The 17626-nt window shown below is 41.5% G+C and overlaps 1 protein-coding gene across 3 annotated transcripts; it reads right to left on the bottom strand.

The window, feature by feature from the left end:
- Nucleotides 1–869: 869 nt before the first annotated feature.
- LOC115335943 lies at nt 870–17226 on the bottom strand. Of its 3 annotated transcripts, none has more exons than XM_030002312.2 (20): nt 17050–17226; nt 15885–16205; nt 15273–15402; nt 15018–15111; nt 14081–14231; nt 13545–13707; nt 13017–13142; nt 11720–11782; nt 10164–10286; nt 9607–9762; nt 8896–8949; nt 8397–8614; nt 7492–7568; nt 7206–7316; nt 6542–6628; nt 5615–5722; nt 5297–5418; nt 4958–5080; nt 3478–3520; nt 870–3287 (listed from the first exon to the last, which is right to left on the bottom strand). In XM_030002312.2, the coding sequence occupies exons 2-20, from the start codon at nt 15988–15990 to the stop codon at nt 3210–3212; spliced, it is 2133 nt and encodes a 710-aa protein (XP_029858172.1). In that variant the 5' UTR covers nt 15991–16205; nt 17050–17226; the 3' UTR covers nt 870–3209. The 3 variants fall into 3 exon arrangements, with proteins under 3 accessions (XP_029858172.1, XP_029858171.1, XP_029858173.1); XM_030002311.1 differs by lacking the exon at nt 17050–17226 and adding an exon at nt 16756–16852; XM_030002313.2 differs by lacking the exon at nt 17050–17226 and adding an exon at nt 16808–16839.
- Nucleotides 17227–17626: the final 400 nt, after the last annotated feature.

Here is a 17626-nt window from a genome sequence, read left to right on the forward strand (position 1 = left end):
ACTGCCCAGGCAGGAGCTGGCCCGCGGGCTGGGAAGAGGATGTCGTATGTGACAAACGTAGCCTGGTGCTACGCTGCGCACGACCCAGGGATGCTGGCTGGGGGTGAGGGACCGCACCAGCGACGAGCCGCCAGCCCCCACCACCTTGCAAAGCCGTCCCTGGGAAGCATGGGGTCTGCCCTCAGCACCGGCTGCTAATTATGGCTCTCTTTGGGATGGTATTTTAGATAACTCAGTTCTCTGGTGCACACTCCGAAGGGATAAACTCATTTAGCAGGTTAATTAGTGTCCTTGGTAGAAACGGTATCAGCGGTCTCCCAGCCCGCTGAGCAGACGAGGTTGGGAAGCGGAACGCAGGCAGAAGCAGCATGTTTGGGGATGGCCCCGGCTCTGCTGGCACTGTGGCCGTGAACTCAGCCCCTGCAGTTGTATCGTACACATCCACCCTTGCCCACAGGGTGAAGGGTAAAGCTGCCCACTTCATGTTCTCTGTTCGGATCCAGAACGATCTCAGCCGCATTGTCCAAGCTTACCCTGTTGGGATGTGCATCACCATTCTCCCCTTGAACAGAGCTGGAAGAGCCACACAGATTTACTGGCAGCACTGGCTGGGGGGTTGTTTATTTGTTCTCAATATAACATTTACGAACTCCCCCGCTCTGGCCTGTAAACAATTAGTTTATTAGCAAAGTATTTCAGAAACCCTATCCATAATCAATGGTGATGCACACACTCACAACAGCTGACCAAAACCCAGCAGCTCCTTGGCCCAAAGGTACATTACGCTCCTGGGCTAGATGATAGCAGTCCCGTTCCAGACTTTAAGAAGGTCAGACAATTTCACCATTTTCAGATGAAATTTTATTTTCGATGCAGACACTTACTTGCAAATGTTCTATTTATTGTTTCGCAGTATTAGCTGTACACACACACTTGCTAAAACAGCAGAGTTCTGTTTGCTAAAATGCAGTATTTGGATGAGACAGCTCTAGGTGCCCATTTTCCTCTCCAAACTACACATTTCAATTTTTAATAAGCTCTGTTCATCTCAATTATACCTGGAGCAAAGCAGGCGAGATCAGCCTTCAGTTTACTTCTGGGGTTATGCTAGTCATAGTCTCAGGGTAATGGGAAGATGTTTTCCACGGTGGTTGACTGTAATGACTATACCTGTCTATCCAACCCCTGCCCAAAGACAAGTGCAGATCTTCAGAGAAAGTCTTTTTCTCATACATAAAAGATTATATCATTATCTATAGTATAATGCTCACTATAAGGGCTGCTATAATTCATTAAAATTCAGAAGCAGATAAATAATGAATAGATATGCTATTTACTTACAGTAAATAAGCAGTTCCTAGCCTTTCCTTGTGATGGTAAATCCAGGCTCGAAGGGGTAACCTGCCCTCACCTGCTCCCTCTCCCTCCTGTGCCAGGTCCTGCACAGGGCACTGAACAGGGTGACATCAAAGTCTATGCCCAGTCCAAGTTCAGTCAGATATCAGGGCTCAGCTGCTTTTGCTGTTGTCATTTTACACCCACAGCAAAGTGACAAAGCACGATGTAACACCCTATTGTTAGCATGCCCAAGGACTAACAAAATTTGGAGAGTTCAGAACAGAAGCCTTCAGGGCAGTCGGCTGTCCAGCCTCTCTGCATTGCTGGGAAAGCACCCAGAGAGCATCACAGGCCAGACTGCAGGTTGAGAAAGGAAAGCTCTGACATCAGGGCGAAACAGATACAGCACCTGTGAAGATTAGTGGTCGCAGCTTCCTTCCCCCTCTTTTTTTCTCCCCCTCAGCCCTAACAGGGACCTTCTACTACTCAGGTAGATGAGGTGAGAAAGATCATATTAGGAACATGCAAGAAACACCTCTCTTGGAAACCAGGATGAAACACCACAGTGCGTCTTTAGGAGCACAGACCAGAACAAGACACCATGTGGCCAGCCCTGCCAACAATCAGCAGAATCAGATTCCCAAGTATCAGGGGACTTCACTGACCTCTGCTTGTCCTGGCTGATCTTGGACAGCGCGAGATAAAGGTACAGCAACCCTTTAAAAAAAAAAAAAAAACAAACCCCCCCCCCCACAAAAAACCCGGCAGACACACCAAACCAAAAACCCCACAAAAAAACCAAAACAGAACTGACAACATAACAACAGAATTTCTACAGAGTTTTACTTAACATTGTATTGATTTAGATACATGTACACTTTCATAGAAAACTTGAATAATAGCATAGCTTATTTAGGATAACAAAAGCTGCAAAAGCCACTGAAAGCCTTAAATGTGCAAAATACAGTTCATGACATATTAAGATTCTTTTTCCCCTGACTGCCAAACCAATGCAGACAGGTATTGTAGTGGGGCAAAAAAAAGAGTATAAACCAGGCTAGAAATATTTCACTATTTCTACCTCCACAGTTCAGAAGTGAACTCTGAAACTTATCACTATAATAAGGATTTGAGAAACCCAGAGAGCCATCAGCACCACTCTAACAGTCACCCACTGCAGAAAACAAAAACAAAAGCCCCACAACTGGAAGACCCTGAAAACTAGAGGTTTTTATTTACAAATAAAACAAGCTATTTACTGCATTAGGCCTTCCTGAATCTGGTTTCTTGAAGCAAGTAAGCATCAGTTAATGTCCTTCAGCCTCAAGAGTGGTTTACTTTTTAGAATTATACACTAAATAAAAGAGGGTGTGCAAACAGCATTTTAATGCATACTGTTGTACACCTGTGGAGAGGCACTCTTCCTTTTTTAAAAAACTTTAGCGCTCTCAGCAGTTGTTCTGCCGCAGACATCTTGCCCACAGCACAGCTGTGCAACACAACAGAAGTAAAGACTTGTGGTGCTTTCTACCACAAGTGTGTGTTTCTCTCCCCTCATTCCTCCCACCCCCCTCATCAGCATCTCTCTGTAGACTGGCTTTTTAAAAAAAAAAAAACTTAAACCTGCCACTTCTTTAAAATTAAACTGCTTAATACAGGGACCTACAAGAAAGGAAATTTCCCAAACATGTCTGCTGAAATACAGCCACTGTTCACCATCTTAACCTAGGAGCTCATTTTTGGATTTGTCTGAAGTCAGTTTTTAGCTGAACGTTTTTGGAGATGACAACCAAAGCAGAACACAGGGGACTCCAGGAAGAGATTTCTCAGATTAAGACAAATTGGAAAATATTCCTGAAGATTTTGCCAAATTACAGTTTTTCAAAAATGTTTATGAACTTCGAGACTTCATGATGAGCTGCAGTGCCAAGGGGCAGGTGCCTTAATCCCTGGGCAGAGAAAAAAAATTAGTTGGTATACTTCAGTAATTTTTATAATAGTGCTATAATAAATGACACTGACATATGATATATTTGATATGTGATATATCAAATGATAGATTTAAATACCTATTTGATAAGTAATACGGTGTTCATTGATATGCTTTGTCATTAAATTCTAAAATACAGAGATACTCACTGCATTGTGAAAGAAGTTGCAAAGATGCTTTGCCCATGGACACCTGAAAAACAGATAGAGATTCTTAATCCATTTTCTCATAGGGACAGACCTGCCCCCAGTCTCAGCCACTCTGAGTTTTGCATTACTCAAAGCTTTAAAAGAAGGCTAATCCAACAATTCACTTTAACTTCCAAATGGAGATGATTTCAGCATCAGATGTGCATTAAAATAATTAAGACAAAGACAGACCATAAGAAACAGGATTTCATCAGATTCTCCTGGGTCACTGCTAGAGCATACTGTAAAGTCTTACACAAAAAAAAAAAAAAGACAACGGAGTTGCAAATTTGTTAAATACACCTTAGCTCATGCACAACTGGCTGAAATTCAGTATTTTATTTTCTCAGCTACACACCGCAAAGGCTGGAGAGAAGAATCAGACAGAAGCATTTCACAAAGGTGGTCAACTTACACGTCCATGATTTCCACTTAAGACAGTTACTAAGAGGTGAATTCTCAACACTACTCTGCTGCCATCAGCTACGTGTGAATTAAAAGTGCCAGAGCAGGCAATTACTCTGCCTTCCGGTATACAACCACAGAGTCGATTAATTTTAAAACTATTATGTCAATACATTACAGTCCATCACTCTAAAGCCTCTAATGCTTCACTGCATAACACAGGAGAGCAAGGATTATACTTATAAACAGCTAGTGGTTTCAAAAGTGACACATCAGTGTTTTATTATCATTTGTAATCTAAATAAAGAACTCAGACTTTTTCAGAACTCTGTTTTCCCCACCCACTGAAGCTTTGTGCTGCTGTGGAGCAAGGGGTCTCTCTTCTTTTAAGAAGAGGATAAGAACGGCAGGCACAAACCTAATGCTGTCCTCAGTTTGCATTGCAGTGCACGTTATGTTCCTGAATCTTTAGTTTTTGGTGGGGATCTACTTACTCCTTCACCACCATGTGAAGTATTCCTTACGTTTCTTACAAGTTTAAAAGAAACATTGACATCTGTACACCCATTGTATTCTTGCAGATACACAATAACACACATTGAGCTACTTTCAGCTATTTTCCCTAAATAAAGTTTTATGCAGTATTATGCTTCCTTAGAGTTCAGTAACTACTTTGTTGTAAGTCCTAATTAAGATGTTTTGGTGGTTGTTGATGACAAAGATATTTAAGCGATAGAACTAGACTGTACCATATGTAATCTTGATGACTAGTCAGGGTTGCCAAGAGCACATAACATGTTTTTCATAACACCAGGCACTGGGAAGCGAGAAGGCCATTTGGTTGCAACAGGTAACATAGAACAATTTCAAGTCTACCCAAACCATCATGTTCAGTATCTTTACCACTGCTAATAAGAGGGAAGAATAAAAAACAAGAATGAATTGTGAGTTGAGACTGTTAATTAGGAGAAAACTACCATCAGTGTTGCAACACATAATGATTTTCTCTTTGGCTATGATGAAGATTCACACTTACATATGCAGGTTCTCTGTAATAATATTCAGAGTGAACAGGCCAATGGATTGCATCTTCTTATGTCTGCAAGTCAGGAACAGGCAAAGGAATTCACCCACATACTGGGGACCAAGGTTTTGCCACCTAAGCAATACAAAACCAGGAAACAGAACACAGCTGTTCAGAGACAACTTTCCTATTAATTCCTAGCATCTTATTTGCATTCTTGACTTAACCAAAGCACTGGGCTGCCTAGTTGCAAAGAGCTGAGGATTACATCTCTGCTAAACGTTACTGCTGCGGGACTGCTCTTACTGTCACCATGAACAGACACACTTCAGGGAGCAAGTGTTTACTCACAGTTTTAGCATTGTTGCTTTCTGACGATTTAGATCTCTCAAAATCAGGTTGACAGTGCCATGGAGAACATGTTCTTCGTAGGAAAGATGGTCCAGTAACAGCCTCAGAGCCCAAAAGTTATTCTAGGAAGAGACAAAATAAGATCAGTGATTTAACCTAATTGCCAATCATTTCTCAAAAAACAGAATAAATTAGAGGTCAGCAAAGCTAAAGGGGAACAAAACCAAGTTAAATGTGTCTAAAATCTCTAAGTTGGTGTTACACAGATTTTAAATATAATTTGATCTCTTAGAACAGAAATTAATATCTAGGACTCACCCCAAAAGCCAGGGCTATCTCTAAGAAGGAAGTCAAGTATGGAAGATCACAAAAAAGCATCTGTTGTACTGCTTGCACTGCGAGAATAAGACAAGCCTCATGGTGCAACTACAAGAAGAGATATCAACAAGACGACATATATTTAAAAGCTCACTTTCCCACTACTTGTATATCATATCCAGTCAAATCAGCACTAAGCTAACTACCATTCCAATCAGACAGGTTGGATGTCAAACATGACATCCACAAGAATCTTATGAAGATCAAAAGAAGGGGGAATAGAATGGGTACTTCTATTTATATAGCATGTTTCACTTGGTGCTCTCAAAGTTCTCATAGAAACATGAAGTCTCACACCATCACAGAAGCAGAAGTAGAATTCAAGGGGAAAAAAAAATTCTGGCAAGCTAAGTTTCCTCAAAAGAACTAAAAAAGAATAAGACAGCTCCTTAGGTGTATTGACTGTATTTAATATAGAATATATCTCAAGCCATCTTTAAACAAGTTTCACTATACTTGAAACCATCATTCAAAACAAGTTTAGAAATTCTCTGCTACTGTCAAGTCTCAAAGGATAGTCTCCCATTTGAATCAAACAACACAAGATCACCCTGTGAGAAGTTAAGACAGAATCAATTATTACCAGCCCTCCCACTTTATAAATGCATAAATTTGGACAGTGATAAAGAAAGACTTGTCCTAGGTTGGAGATGGTGTCAGACCAGAACAGACCCTAATAGTTTTCTTACCTGCAGATATCTGCTCTAGCCTTTAGACTGTCCTAAGTCTTATGCCAATTCCCCCCCCAAAATCTTCAAGCCCCCTCTTAAAAGCTTTTCATAATAATCCAACTGTTTTCAATACTGCTGTATCTTCAAGCACAATTACACAAATGGTAAATTTCATTATTGCCATGTGCACACTTACATGAGGAGACAAAATAGCAGGTGGTAAAGAAACATTAATTTTTGACTTCAGTTCCTCCAAAAGGCCGCCACTGGCAGCGAGCACCCCCTGCAACAGAAGTAAAGGGTAAGGATGTCCAAATACTCTACAAACATCAGTGCCCAAGATAGTTCTTTGATGTGCTTTCACTTATTTTTTCAGCATTTTTACAGAGAAAGTTGACTGTTCAACATCATACTCAAGGAAAGATGAGGCTCTACAGCACTAACCAAACCATATCACATAACATCTTCATTTTAACCTACTCTGCTTAGTAGACAGCTATTTCTGTTCTTGTGAAGAAAATACTCAGATACTGACTCTCTAGGACTATCTGAACACATTTTTCTTAAAAGTGCTTTCCTATCCATTTTGTTATCTGATCCATCTCAACATTAAAAGCTATAGAATCAGTACCAGGCATCGAGCTGCAAGCAGAGTTAATCTGTTTACTGTTGCATTTAATACTCCTGAATCACAACATTCTGCAAAATATTATATTGGGCACATACCACAAGAGTATTTGATGAGGCACTGTGAAGTTACTCTTAGTATTTACAAGGGCAAGCCAATGCCCACATCAAATGAAGTCTTGTATAAAAGCAAGACGACAGATTTTCCCATTTCACAGTACGGTTTCAGTTACCTTTTGGAAGTCAAGCGGTGGCTCTTTCAGCGATAGGGGATGTAGGTGCCCACTTTTTTCCAGCAAATTGCTACTACCCAAGATCATGATGAGGGAACTCCAGCATTTAGGCTGAAAACATAGCAGAACATTTCTTTTACAAAGTCAAATCTGCTCAGAGGTGTAAACTATTCAGAGAGAAAAGGGTTCTGGTAGCAAATCCTTGCATTAGAGAAGTTACTGGACAAAACAGGTAATACACAGAAACACTCGATGAGCCACAGAAACACAGTTTTAATAGACTCACATTCCTGTATAGTGACACATTGTTGTAAAGGAGTTTGAGTGCCTGCTTAACCAGAACACCATCTTTCAAGGGAGACCCTGCAAGAAGAAAAAATCCAAAACATATCTTATATTCCCTGAATAACTATAGTGTGAACACAAACAAGATGTTAACTTAGTTACAGATATGTTTCTACAGAAACCTAACAAGAGACACAAACAAGTGTCTACAGCTATTTTATAGTATTTTGTAGGTTCTGAATAGAAAAACATCATAAACTGTAAAATGCTATCCTAGAAAGCTGCAAAGAACTGAATACAAGTTAGACTAAGCCACCACAGCAGGTGATCCACAATGAAGTCTTCATTAGGTACATCACACCACAGTATAGTGCGATACACACTGTCAATATCTCGTACTTCTAAGAATTCTACTAGTAGTTGAACATCTCCGAAGTAAATCTTTCATTTCAGAATACACCTGGACAAGTAGCACACACCAAGACAGATGATCACAGTAATCAGTGGCTGAACTAATGACAGAATGTAATACGCAGATCGTGAAACCCTTTCAATCAGGAAGCTTTTATTCTCAAGGTCAAGGCTGAGACATACCATAATGCTAAGTTACACACTGCCATTGGTAATACCATGATGTAATAGAGAGCTTTGTATTTTCTTTTAATAGGTTGCTTTCAGCAAAACAACTTCACAGCTGACAAAACTAGCATTTTGTGGGAAGTGTACTAAACAAATTCATGCTCAAATAGAAAGACATTCTTCCTGCTTAGTGTTATGTACCATGCTTTAGTCTGGACAATTTATAGTTGGGTTCAGAGTCCCTCAGAGGGTTACTAGATTTAATGAAAAAGTAAAAGCTGTAATTAAGCAGGTTCTAAACACATGTAAGCAAGAAATCACACTTGCCAACTGTAATCCAGGGCCCAGGCTCTAGCATATCCTTTCCAGTGGGGACACTGCCTGTTCTGAACATCTTCAGGTAGACCTCAAACTGAAAAGGTGTTATCCGGCAGGCAGTACAGCAGGCGAGGCTATTGACGGGAAACAACAGCGAATGCGCAGCATCGAGGAAGTCTCCAGTTTTACACAAGTAGAATGGGATTTTATCTCGAAGGTCTCTTAACCTGGAAAGAAGGAAGAAAGGAATATTTGATTTTCATTAACATGAAAGTTTACAATACATATGTAAAGATCTAATTATGCTTGACCACTAGTAAGTTACATCTGGTAAGGCGGAAGTTAATTGCAATGCAGCATTGCTTTCACTTCACAAACAGCGGCCAAAATCCTACTGCTTTTCATTCTGCCAGTTTATTGCACATTGAAGAAACACAGACTGGGACAAAATCTTAAGGCAAAGAACCAAATGGGGAAAAAATAAAGAAGAAGAAAAAAAGCCATTTACCCTTTGGTATCATTGCATTTCACAGCTCTCAGGTAGCGAACAACTTCTTTATAGCTGGGGAGAAAAAAAAAGGTGAGTAGGAAGAGGAAGGAAGTGTAAAGCTATACACAGGTCAATCAAATATTTACTACAATTAATGAAGCAAAACAGTAGATCTTCCCACATAAGAGACATTGCACAATAGAATAAAATACAACTGGCAGAAAGAGACAGTTGGAAATAAATTTCAAGAAGCTATCCCCAGATTATCTCTGTACTCTGGCAAAATAAAACAGGTTGCCTGTCAATTTAATTCTTTAAGTGGACTGTATTCTTTTGAATACAGACTTCTGAAGACCTACAGACCAGAATGCACCTTTTTTGCTGTCTTCCACCTAATCAGCCTTTGACAAACAGAATTTGTTTTAAACATCAACATCTAAAACCTACTGGGTTTATGGAAACAAAAATTATCCACTTCAACATTCTTCTCTGGTCCTGAAGTGTTCAAAGGGCTCAATTCCTTTGAAAAATTTCAAAAAGCTACTGGCCTTGTTGATAAAGTAGTAATGGGCATGAACAGCTTCAAACATGTCTTTGTTTTGTATGTTTCCCCATTATACAAAGCTCCTGCAGATATATGGAAAACACTATACTGCAGTCAATACCATGCAAAATGTAAAGTTGACTTCATAAAATGAAAAATCCAAACCAAGACCAAACCGATCTTACTTCTTTTTATCTACCAGTTTCTCCACTCGAGCCTCTATAACAGGGAGTGTTTCCCACAGAAATACTTTTCTTCCTTTCTGTGTTCTTTGACCAGTGACATTCTGGCCTTTTAAAACTGTGGTCAGTAACACATGGTCCCATGGTACAACATTCAAGCTGGAAGTACAAAAATAAAGTAATTTTTAACCATGTTTTGTTTGTACACCACAATTTATTTCCCTTAAGAAAGATGAAGATTTACCAATAAAACATTTTGAGGTTTACAGCTCACTTCGGGGGCAGGGGGGGGGGGGTGGAGAAAGAAAGAAAGAAAGAAAGAAAGAAAAAAACTATATGGACAACAACTTAGCTATAGCATTGGACAACAACTTAGCCATAACATCAAACAACAACTTCTCCTGTAAGGACAGGACAAATACAAAGCAGCTAATACTGAAATCTTCCTATAAAATGCTCACACCTAATACTATCAGTGAAAGAACTATTCTATATAGCTGTTTTGCAAATCAGGCAACTATATAAAAATATATTCTGTAAACAAAAAACAAAGAACATACCTATTTGAGAAGCCAAAACAGTGACATGGGAGTGAGATGGACTGAAAAAAATTAACAAACTTTTCATACAAATTTTTTGGAAAGTCACACAACACCAGCATCCTCTGAAGTTGTGTTGTGATCCTATGTTTTGAAAAGGAAAAAAAAAAAAAAAAAAAAGAAAAATCAAAATCTCTTAAAATTGGATGAATTACTATTAAGTTGTGGGGTTTTTTTAATCCTATGGGAAACTACGGTGGGTTTTTTTTGTTAAGAATCACACAGTTTGGATCTATATTTAGATTTAAGATTTGTCATGAGTAATGGTATTGCTCTATTATTATTATTTTTAAACACCAGTGAAACCAGAGTTCTGTGGTCTTTAAAACAAAGCTCCCCAGTGAGTATAGGCAAGAAACACTGCAGCAACATATGATGAACCCGACAGGCAACCTGATCAACCTGAGCTCCTGGCAGCTTCACAGCTAGTGAAACCATATTTGTCTTAACTGAAAACTGGAGATAGCACACTGACACAAAGAAGAGTTTACTCTCTTAAAATCTGGGGAAAGGAGGCAAAAAAATTCCTCTTCCTGTTCTTTTAAAGTAAGAAATTAAAAAATTCAAGAATAGTAATGTAAAATGAAAACTGATACAGGATTTAGGTTATACCTGTCATTAGTTTCAAATAAGAGGTGAGAATATATAATTGTTTTTGAGTGCTCCTGAAAAAAGTTAATTCTTAATTCATTAACCTTCTGTTGCAAGTGAATTTCAGGTTAAAGGTGAAATATAAAGCTAAAATGAGAAATGAATTAAGCCAAGAGAGCTAGATGTCCTCATTCATCAGCCTCTGGGGGAACTTTACTATGTTACATCCCTGACTACTCCATCCCAGTGGAGTACTACAAGACTGCTGTTTTGATCTTTTAACAGACACTATTTACTCTTCGGCTTAATAACCACAAGTAGCTACCTGACACCACCTTCTGGTCTGGCCTTACAGAACACTCCTAGACTACAGTCAAAAAGTAATCCATCTTCTTGGCTTAAGAGTTCCCCATTGAGTTATTCTCCTTTGAGGCAACCAAGAAGGTTTTCAATGTTTATATGGCTCTAAATAAGGCAGGTATTGCCCTTGTCCTTTGCAGAAAGGGACTAATATTAAACAGAGCTTCTAAAAATCCTGATTTGTAGTGTACAACTGCAGAACCTGATAGCACGCTGAAGTCCCTGCTCATTACGCTGACCAGTGCATGCTCTTGTTTATATTCTTCTGCCTGTCGCTACCCATCTACAGTCTACACACAGGCAGCAGCAGGCTATTCTTGCTCTGCTCAAACAATGCCTAAGACAGTACAGTGGAGGCTATGTTCCCTTATAAGGAGTTCCTGATGCTACAGAACCGTAAGATTATACATCTGTGCAAGTTTACTTTTGGCTTTTAAGAGCTAAAGCATTCACTATTTTTCTCTATGCCTTTGAATAAAAGTAATTTGAAATGCATTTTAAATGCCAGCAGAAAGTTTGCAGCCAGCAACCATCCCATTGCCATCTTGTCATACGATAAGTCTTACCTTTGCAACAGACAAGGGACAGCAATCTTTAATGAAGCAGTATGACCAAGGTTCTGCCAGCTTCTAAGAGAGGAAGAAAAAAGCGCTAATTAATGTTTGGCTTGTTTTCCTGCCTTTTCTCCTTCTCTATACTCAACTGTTTAAGAAAACACTTTTTTCTTAAGAAGCATTGGGAGCTATCATGCTAATAAAAACTATTCCAAACAGAAAAAACAAGCGCTCAAAGTGTAAAAAACATTCTAGAATTAACACTGTTTTACAGCAGTACCTAACCCACCCCCGACCCAAGCAGCATAAAGCAGTACCAGATCTTCTAACCTGCTGTATTGGACCTTTGTGGGCACATCTTTGCTTTTACAGGGCCCCTGAAGGGCTGTATATCATCATCCCATGAGAGGGCCAAACCACATCCCATTAACTACAGTGAATGCTGCAGGACTCATAATAAGTGTACAAAGAGAGACCTACCCAAATAATGTATCCAGCCTGCTCCTTGCAAACCTTGACAGTTCCTCAGAAAGAATTGCAGAGGAGCTGCTGTTTCTGGCCTGTTGAACCAACCCAGTCCACGTTTACTTCTCCTTTATAAAAAGCCTTGAATTTAAGCCCCAAAATATTTAGGTTTTGCAAACCAAAGCTCTGGGACCTTGCTCAAGCTAGACAGTAATCAAGCATGAAACAGCCGTGATATAAACAAGAAAGTAACCAGCACAAGTAGTAAAGACTAAAGTATTTAAAGTCTGTTTTTATTTATTTATTTATTATGCAGTCCTCCCAGCTGGCAGGTCAGCCTCTAGACTTATGGGAGGCATCTAAAACTTATTACCCAAGGAACATCACATCCTCCCTTCCTTCCAGGTCAGAAGCAGATGTTTCTTCACACAATGCAACTTGTGCACTCTCCACTCAGGAAAGCTCCCCTGTCCCTGTACCTTCTCCTGAGGAATTAACTCCACCTGCCATCATCTGCTGTCTCTCACCCTCCCTCCTCCCAGTTCCCATCTCAAATACCTTCCCCTTGTTGGAGATCACCTCGCCCCTCATGACTCAATCCCACTTAACTGCTTCCTCTCACATCCAACCTTTAACCTTCTCTTTTCCCCCAAATCCCTCCCTGTAACCAATCTCATTTCTCCCTCTGGTGTACTCATTTTTCTCTCACAGTGCTGCAGCCAAGGCTGTGATCTTTACACTGTCCTCACCCTTAATAAATGGAAAAGCAGAACTCTCTCACTTAGTCTCCCCCTTTTCAGAAGCAAACAAAGATCATACACTAGATGTGGAACTAGATACTTACAAAGCAGGGTCTTTATGGAGTGCTATCTCTTTAGCTGCTCCCAGAAACATGACAGCAGCAGCTTTAGGACTCTCTCTTTCTGCCTGATTTAAAAATCTTGTTACCAGCGCAAAAACTCCAGAATACCTAAGAAAGTTAAGTAATCTATAAGATAAAGTGTCTGCAACGATGTACTTCGTAAACAAATGGCAATTATGACCATTCTACAGTTTGAGAGCAAATTGACTTGCCTTTCCTTGAAAAGCATCTATAACATAGTGAAAAGGTATTTGCACAACCATTACTTTAAGCATTTCAAAGGCACATACCATCAAGTAAAAGCTGAACCCCATTCTAAAAAACAAATTAGTAAAAATACAGGCTTTACTTTCATGCTTTCCCAGGTTATAGCTCACTGGCCAAGTAAATTCTCTCAACTATGTTTCTGCTATATAAGGTGCCATGATTCTGATTATCACTTGACTAAAGGAAATCAAACCTGCGCTGACCAGTATGTACTGCTAGTAGCTAAGTTCTGTTGCTGCTTACTTGTATACAATCTCCATGTTGCGTGATCTGCAGATATTGCATTGCCCAGGAGGCAATTTTGGGAGGCAAAAGCATTCATGTTGTGTGGGAGGCATTCTTTCTCCAACCAGATACTTATTGTATTCCACAGAAAGTTCCTGGATAAATTTTATTAGAAGACTTCCTAAGAGAGCAGACAGATGTGAAACCATTAGTGCATTTTTTTTTTTTTTTTTCAAAGCCAAAAGAAACAGAAAGACAATCATAAGTACGCCATGTAAAATATTTAGCAAGTTACTTGCACCCTATCTTTTTGGCCAGGAAAACTTTGTTGCTTCTTCCAGAGGGAGGAAAGCAGGAAAGTACATAAGCTGGGTTGTCTGCAGACCTGTGTCTGATCTGAGTATGGCCCAGAAAGATAGTAGCAACAGTAAGCTGCTACCTGAAAAATTCACCAAGCCTTTGCAAGAAGAGTTGTAGACCAGACAAGCTGTCCAACAAGTCACAGACTAAGCAGCCACAGATCTCTTGGGATAGTACAAGAGCATAACGCTTACCACCATGCCGAAGGTCTGCATCTATATCTGTGAGGTCCAAATTGAACATTACAAGAACACCAGCCAAGGCAAAGTCACGCTGGTCCTTCCAGAATTTGCTTTTGTTGTGTGCATTGCAGTGACAGAGGGAAGGGGTTGTCCAATTCTGGCACTATTTCATAAAACATGAAAAGCAAGGTAAGTGCTTTTTTTTTTTTTCTCTCCAGTTGAGCAAATTAAAAGTTGGTTCCTCTCTCTGACAGGAGGACTGCAATTCATTTCGTCCTTTACGCAGCTAGACAAAGCCACAGTGAAGTATTCTGACAGTCAGGGCAAGAGGCCAATATGGCAATACCTCAATACTATGGCTTAAAAAGAAGGAAAAAAACCCCAAACCCACAGTAATTTACCCTAATTCCTGAATACCTTATAGAGACACTTAGGGCTGGTATCCTCCCCATTGTAAATTAGTAACAGGGCACTGTCTTTGCATGTTCACCCCAACTTTGTTCACAGTTCAAAGTTTTCTGAATTCTAAGAAAAACCCAAACAAACTCCACATGCCCAACAACTCCCCGCCTGCTCCTTAGAATAGGAAAAACTAGAAGTTTGACATTTGTCTAGTGCAGTGAGAAGCAGTCTGATTTAGTAATCTCATTCCGTGAAATACATTGTGTGCCTAAGACAAACAGGAGGTACATTTGCTTAAACCAAGTGAATGTCTAATCCAACAACTGGCTGGACTACTAGAAATAAACCCAGACAGCGACCGCATTTTTAGTAGCATTGTGAAGTAACAGATACCTCTCCTCATTTAGGAGAGGAACGGTTAAAATAATCAGGTTTCATGTATCATTTATTCTTTTAGTGTTTCTTAAAGAGTGATTTCTTTTAAGACGACTGTTGAGTAATTCAGTTTACTCAAAGTTATGCATTTCTTGATTTTGGCTCTTCTTACCTCAGAAGCTAGCTTATCGCAAATGTAGCAGTAGCACTGATTACAAATATCAGCATTTTTCCCAAGGGGTGAGCACGTATCACATTCCATTCGCCTACAGAGTTGAAAAACAGAATGTTATTTATGAAACAAGTTACATGCTTCTCCAACTCTATTCTGCCTTCAGGTGTTAAAAAGCTAACAAGGTTACTCGACAAGATGGACTAAATGTGGAAAATGAACATCTGCTATTAACTTCCACATCACTGAACATACTCAAACGGGTGTATTGTACAGTCGTATCTTGCATGAGGCATCACTTTAGCTTGTTTACAGAAAGTAACCATTAGTTCGCATTCCTCATCCACAACTTCTTCAGATTTCTCCTCTTCCAGGGCGGACTTCTCTGTAGAAAAGAGAATATGCAGTGTAAATCAGTATAAAGGTAACTACAACTTCATTACAAATTCAACCAGCTATTGAAATTTATTTCTTAAAAACACTATAAGGCACAAATTTTCACAAGATTTCACATGGTGCCAATAAGAATGGTACACTGGCCTGGGACAAAAAAAACTTCTACACACTATCAAAACAGAGGTAACTTAACCAAAAAGGATCCAATTGACGTTGAAAAGGCCCAGTCTCAGCTAGGTTTGTAATATTTTGAAACTACACAGCAGTAGTCTTTAAAGTAACTAGTGCCATCAAAGAAATCCCAAACAATTAAATAATGGCAGTTCCTCCTGGTTTTATTTATTTTTGAAGTAGTTAGTTTTCCTAGCAGCAGAAAGACACATTTCAAGCATATCACACAATATTTTACTTCAGTTTTTATTTCAAAAGTTCTTTACAGAACTTAATTGACAACAGCAGCACAGTACTTACCCAATGGGTCTACTAACAGAACTGAATTCCCAAGCGTGCTCTCAGCTTCATCATCGCTGATCAGGATTATGCTCTGCTCTTTCTCTTCTCTTTTCGATGGCCCCATGGTTATTGAACTCCAAAGGAAAGGAACTACTTGGCAGCAAATAGGACACAAAGATAGTTCACGCTTTGAAGGTCTTTTCCTCAAGAAAGGAAGAAACAGACTTCTCCAAGACCCAAACTATTCATCTATATTGAGTAAGTTACAGTAGGGACAGAAACATAGGGCAGTCAGCAGCTCAAGAAACATTGCAGTTTCCAGCCAGAGCCGAGAGAACTCTAAAAACAAGGGGGTGGGAATAGGAGTGGGGAAAAAAAAAGAAAAAAAGGATGAGAGCTGGCATTCCTTTGGTGGGACCGCCCTTGAAAGAACTATCTAATGCTAACAACTTCTGGTACTCACAATACCTTAGCCGTTGCTGCCTGCTCGAGGCACCAGAGATCCCCAGCACAGACCCGCCTGCTCCCTCCCTCTCCCCCTCCCAGCTCCCCACCCTCAAACAGGCGCACCCCAAATCACCCTGCCTGCCCCCCCCCCCCCAATAACCCCCCTCGGCCCTCATGCAACAACCTCCTGCCCCCTCCCCTCCCCCACCGTCCCAACAGCCCCCCAAACCACCTGGATTCTCCTCCTCCCCACTCTAAGCCCCACAAAACCCCCTCACACCCCCCCCCCCCAACTGCCTCCTTCCCCCCCCCGCCTGCCGCTGGGCCCAAACCCACTCCCCAACCAACCCCCCCCCCCCCCCACCCGCTTCCCCTCGCCGCTCAACCCCCCTCCCACCATAACCCACCCCCCCCCGAATCCCCCCCAAGCGCTCCCCCTCACCATAGGACCCCCCCGGCCCCGCTTGCCCGAACCACTCCCGCCACAGCCGAACTGCTCAACCCCGCCACTCTTTGAAGGAACAAGCGCTTCCGGGGCGACGACCCCGGAAGGGGTTCGCGGGGTGACGCTACCCCGCCCTACTTCCGCCCTGGCTGCGGGGTGGCGGGGCTGCGGGGGAAGCCGCCATATTTAGTGAGGGCAGGGGGGCTGCGGGGGCGGCCGCCATATTTAGTGAGGGCAGGGGCTGCGGAGGAGGCCGCCATATTTAGTGAGGGCAGGGGCAGCGGGCCTCACGCCTGCGGGGTCTGGTGCGGGCTCGGCTCCTTCAACGGCGGGGCTCCCACGGTGTTTAAATAAACCCTTCGTCCTCCCCAGGCTGTAGAACGAGAGGGAAATCGGCATCGGCGCAGGGCCCTGCGGGAGGGAGGCGGTGAAGCCCCGTCAACGTCTCCTGCGGCCTTTCGGGGGGCATCTGGGCCCCACAGGTGAAAACCCGCAGATGCCTCCCCGCAGCCGGGGGAGTTGCTTCGCTTCCCGTCAGGCTGGGATACGCTCATCCCGACCCAGCGTGGCCAGCGGCTGCTGGCAGAGGATATGTTCTCGCTGCCTGTGGTCATCCCTAATCGCCATGTTCTGTCACGACAGGCTTTTCCTACAGCAAACCCAGCGGGAGATCTCTGAGGAAAAGGCCACATCCAGCAGTTTGAGGATTTCCTCAGTAACACTAGATGGTACCAGAGCTCCACACAGGCTCAATCAGCACCCAGCCGGACAGAAAGTACCTCAAAAATGGAAATTCTGAAACATGGAAAGCCGAAGATGTAAAGCTGCAATACATTAATATGCTGTTGGCAAAGTAATCGCTTCTTCT

This window comes from Aquila chrysaetos, chromosome 25, assembly GCF_900496995.4.
Source record: "Aquila chrysaetos chrysaetos chromosome 25, bAquChr1.4, whole genome shotgun sequence".
NCBI classification, from domain to species: domain Eukaryota; kingdom Metazoa; phylum Chordata; class Aves; order Accipitriformes; family Accipitridae; genus Aquila; species Aquila chrysaetos.

Coding starts and splice junctions, on each gene's coding strand:
- LOC115335943 (XM_030002312.2), bottom strand. CDS start 15,990: ATGGGGCCATCGAAAAGAGAAGAGAAAGAGCAGAGCATAATCCTGATC. Junction 8,950..9,606: donor AAACTGGTAGATAAAAAGAA/GTAAGATCGGTT, acceptor TTTTCTCCCCAG/CTATAAAGAAGTTGTTCGCT. Junction 7,317..7,491: donor ATGTGTCACTATACAGGAAT/GTGAGTCTATTA, acceptor CTATGTTTTCAG/CCTAAATGCTGGAGTTCCCT.